The sequence below is a fragment of the Gekko japonicus genome, unplaced genomic scaffold, assembly GCF_001447785.1.
Source record: "Gekko japonicus isolate JY-2015 unplaced genomic scaffold, Gekko_japonicus_V1.1 scaffold951, whole genome shotgun sequence".
NCBI lineage: Eukaryota > Metazoa > Chordata > Lepidosauria > Squamata > Gekkonidae > Gekko > Gekko japonicus.
Genome location: NW_015173150.1, coordinates 669934 through 674658, shown reverse-complemented (window position 1 = coordinate 674658; position 4725 = coordinate 669934). Strand labels below are relative to the sequence as shown.

The 4725-nt window shown below is 46.7% G+C and overlaps 1 protein-coding gene across 1 annotated transcript in view; it reads right to left on the bottom strand.

Moving 5' to 3' along the window:
- The window catches only part of BEAN1 (brain expressed, associated with NEDD4, 1), a 47684-nt gene that overhangs the window by 15714 nt on the left and 27245 nt on the right, over nt 1-4725 (bottom strand). Inside the window, exons 2-3 of the mRNA XM_015422369.1 lie at nt 4004-4213; nt 2250-2391 (exon numbers count right to left, since the gene is read on the bottom strand). Of these exons, the coding sequence (XP_015277855.1) occupies nt 2250-2391; nt 4004-4213 (352 nt within the window). The remainder of the gene's footprint in view (nt 1-2249; nt 2392-4003; nt 4214-4725) is intronic.

Sequence of the window (4725 nt, the reverse complement as noted above, 5' to 3'; positions counted from 1 at the left end):
AGGCTGTGGAAGGTCGGTAGTTCAGCAGTTCGAGACCCGAGTGTGCCGCATGACGGAGTGAGCTCCCGTCTCTAGTTCCAGCTCCTGCCAACCTAGCAGTTCGAAAGCAAGAAATTGCAAGTAGATAAATAGGGACCACTTCGGTGGGAAGGTAACAGCGTTCCATGCTCCTTGGTGTTTAATCATGCCGGCCACATGACCACGGAAACATCTTCAGACAGCACTGGCTCTTCGCCTTTGAAACGGAGATGAGCACTGCAATCCTAGAGTCGGACTCGACTGGCTTTCGAGCAAGGGAACCTTTACCTTTACCTTTTAAGCATTTGGCAGTATGTGTTCCCTGAGCTGGACAAAGGTATGTGTGTTTCAAAAGGCCATAGCCAGGCCTCTGAGCACATGCAGAGTGTAGTTCCCTGAGCTGGACAAAGTGTCTGTTTAAAAAGCCTTTTGGCCAGTTTCCTCTGAGCCATTCCATGGAGCTGCCAGGCAGTGTTCTCTCTAAGCTGAGTTAGTGTGAGCTAGCTCACAGTTTTTTAGCCCTTGGCTCACACATTTTTGTTGTAGCTCAGGAAGGATGGTTCCAGAGCAAACTAACTTATGCAGCAGCCAAATTGCTCGCTCACAACTTTAATGCCAGTAGCTTACAAAGAAGAATTTTTGCTCACAAGACTCCACAGCTTAGAGGGAGCATTGCTGCCAGGTAACATCTTGTAGAAATTATTATTATGTAGTGCAGTCACTGGGCATGGCACAGAGTAGCTATCAAAAATGTAGGTCCCTGCCCCGAGCTGCTTACCAACCAGAATTCAACCTAGGGGAAGACTACAGAGGGCTAGGAGAAAGTTGCAGACATTTCAGTTCAGACCTGTGTGTGTTACGTGTAGGACCTTTGAGCATGTGCAAAGGGCCTTCTCTGAATGGTACTTTCTTTTCTCTGAGATTTTTGGGGTGGAGCCTGAGTGGTGGGTGTTGCCTTCTGACACACTTCCGGTGATTTCAGGAGGTGTGGCATATGCAAATAAGTTATGCTAATGAGTTATGCTAATGAGCTCCTCCACCTCTTTTTCTACAAAATGACCCCTGCAGACTTGGCTTAGCACCAACAAAGGTGTGTCCTTCTGCTGATGGAGAGGAACTGGACCAGACTGAGTGAAAAGGTGGGCTGGATCCAACTCAATAAAGACAAATCAAAGAGTGAAACTAATATTGTTGGTTTTTCTTAGTAGGGAATTCCAGAGTGCTGTTTGGGGGAGAGATTCATGGGGTTGAATCCAGGCTATATTTTGCACCATGGGAACAGAACTTTCCTGCATCCCTCCTTCCCACTGCAGCCCCCTCGTCTCCACGAAATGCTGCTCCTGGGGGACAAGGGGTCCTGAGAAACAAGACGTCAGGGAAGGTGGTCTGCGGTGGGAGGGAGGAACTGGTAGAAACTGGCAACTGAGTTTGGATTCAACCCATAGAGATGCCTGTAAAGTACGTGTATGTTTTTCCTGTGGAGAAAGTGTGAGAGTACGAGAGACTGAGAACGTGAAGATAGGCTATACCTCTCCCCCCAGCCCCCGTGTCATCGCCCCAATATAAATCAGGCCTCTCTTGAGAGTTTAAAGAAAATCCAGCAGGTGCTCCATTCACAGATTCTCTGTCATGGTGTCTACTCCCCCACTTGTAATAAGGGAATAAGCATACTGTCATACCCCTGCAGGACTGTGCTAAGTAAGGATTAATGTGAAACTGTCTGAGATCCAAAGAGGCTTGTGCAATGGACTTGGGCTTAGCTCAGTGGAATTTTAACCCCCCCTCCTTCAAACGGCTGATTCCTATAACATAACACAAACGCTATAGGAAACTCCCCTCAGTTTCAGATCACTATGAAGCACGCCAGGTTGGTTTTAGATGGGAAAATAAGTCTTAAATCCCTTTGGGTCTGCAGAAACCAATGTAAAACATATGTAAAGAACTCCAGGAAAACACTATATCAGTACTCTGCATGCATGATTACTACTTGCAGCTATTCAGTAATAAACTGGCTTGCGAGAAGGATTGTGACTAGTGCATACTGGAAACTGACTACAGTTTTTACTGGAGGGGATGGCTGTGATTCCATGTGATTTCTCTCTCTCTCTTCTTTAAAATAAGCATGGGCACCTAACTTGATTTACAGAACACTACATGGAGGCCTGTTTCCATATTCCAGAATGTCGTCCATCTGTGATATAAACACAAGAACATATTTAAAGCATGCTTACCGTGGAGGGGAGTCCGGGTGCATGATGTTGACCTGAGACAAAGTCTCCACGTACGAACTGAAATCCAACACTGGTGGGAACTCATCGATGCAACTGGATCTTAGTTCTCCAACTGAGCCACCATATGAGAAGCCATCTGGAGCTAGAAGAAGTGTGAGCAGGAGGGGAGGGCGGGGTTTGGGGAGGGGAGGGACTCAGCAGGGTGCTATGCCATAGAGTTCACCTTCTGTGGCCGCCATTTTCTCCAGGTGAACTTATCTCTGTTGTCTGGAGATCAGCTGTAATTCTGGGAGTTCTCCAGGCCCCACCTGGAGACTGGCAACCCTAGTGAGGACCACCCATTCAGAAAGAGCTGCCTCCACCATATAAGGATGCTCGGTTTGCAACCTCTCAACGTTTGTGATTGCCCAGCCCTCCATGGCAGCCAGGGGGCACCCTCCCCCTGCTCCTCGCATTCCAAAACCTTAAATTCTCTCCCCCCCCCCCCCCAATTTCTGAAACAACATTTACATACTTTTCCTAATAAAGCCTCCCCACCACCCTGGAGCTAAGAGTCTGTCAATCTATCATGCCTTGTTTTTCTCTCAGTACTGTTTACGTAATTTATGTACACCTCTGTTCGGTAGCTAAGGATGCTTGAACCGGATACTGGAGAGGATCAGAGAGCCTCTCGGTCTGCTCTTTGTGGTATGCAGCACTACCCATTCCCCCCCCCCAGCTGCTTTGGCAGCACAGGAGTAAGAGGGAGGGAGTGGGGAAAAGCTTTTCCAGAAGGTCAGCACCAGTGAATGCTGGCCAGAGAAGCTCTGGGAGAATGTTTCTCTTTCCCCATTCTTTTCATTACAGAAGTGTAAATGATTCCCCTCTGCCATTTTGCCCTTGAACGACCCTGTGAAACAGGTTAGGCTAAGACAGACTGACTGGCTGATTGGAGACTTCCATGTCCTTTTCTGACTATCCCACACATTCAACAGCTGCAGGATTTTGTATTAGGCCCAAATCGGACACGAGAGTGGCAAATGGGCCTCAGATGGACTCACAGCCGCTTCCTTTCCCTCACAGGATCCTGGTTTCTTTCTTTCTCTCCCTGAAACCTTCCTCTATACATAGATCTGCTCCACTAATGTACAAAAGGACCTGTTTTAACTGTTCAGCTGAAGAGAAGAGTATGGGGTTGGGACAGAAGACATTATTGAAGTACATGTCACCCCTGTGTCCCTTCTGCTGTAAAACATGGACACTTGCCCTCCTACTTCTAGGGATGAACTGATGCGGCCATTTTTGTTTCTTTTCATTTCCCTATCTTGTCACCTGTTTCCATGTAACTCATAGTTGTCGCAGTGGTTAATGATTCTTTCATTTCACCTTTGACACCATTTCAACATATGCTCTATTTATATGCCAATGCACAAACATAATTTTTTAAAGTGCACATGTTTAACAAAAAAACCAACAACAACACCTGGCATACGGAACAGTAAATGGTGTGAAAATCAGGCCTTTAAGGTCCCCTTTTCTCACAAAACTGAAATCAGAGAATTCAGTTCAAAGCAGCTGTCTTGTGGAATTTTGGCTTAAAGGGATATCCAGGTGATTAATGTCAGATCTGGATCTAAACTTATAGATCTGCTCCTCTCACATCATCTTGGTATGAGAAACAGTGGAATAACAAAGCAAGAGCAATTTGAAAAGTTTGCATGCACCTCTCCCATGTTTTCTGGTAGCTGTAACACGAGACTGCAAAGGTTTCTTACTGTAACTGGCATCCCTCCTCAAATGGGGATGTCGCAATCGTCTATCTTTTCGCAGGCTGCCGATGAAGATGGTCACGCAGGAGAGGAACAGCACCACGCCAATCACCATCCCAGCCACCATGACAGAAGAGCCCATCAAATTCGTGTCGCCGCTGTGTTCGGTGTAGTGGGAAAGCTTGCTGATGGGACCGCTCTGGTTCAAGTGAATGTCTACACAGTATACAAACAGGGAGGGGGAAATATGTTTTAAATGATGTTCGCCTCATGGATACCAGCTCCAAACCGCTACTGTTCTTTCTTTATTAAAAGAGTTATATCCTGCCTTTTCCACGACACAACTGTTCAAGGCTTTAACTGTCCAACTGTAAGAAATAGAAATGATAATAAATCGCCCCACAGCATAAAAACTCTTATAGCCTTAGTCACTGACAAAGGCCTGTCTGAACAACACAGCTGTAAATAGTGTTTCTGAAACCAGGCCAATATGATTAGGCCCTCTACTTACAGCCAGTTTGGTGTAGTGGTTAAGTGCGTGGACTCTAATCTGGGAGAACCCCACTCCTCCGCTCACAGCTGCTGGATGACCTTGGCCAAGCCATAGTTCTGTCAGAGCTGTTCTTGAAAAAGAGCAGTTTCTGTCAAGAGCTCTCTCAGCCCCACCTACCTCACAGGGTGTCTGTTGTGGGGAGGGGAAGGGAAAGGAGTTTGTAAGCTGCTCTGAG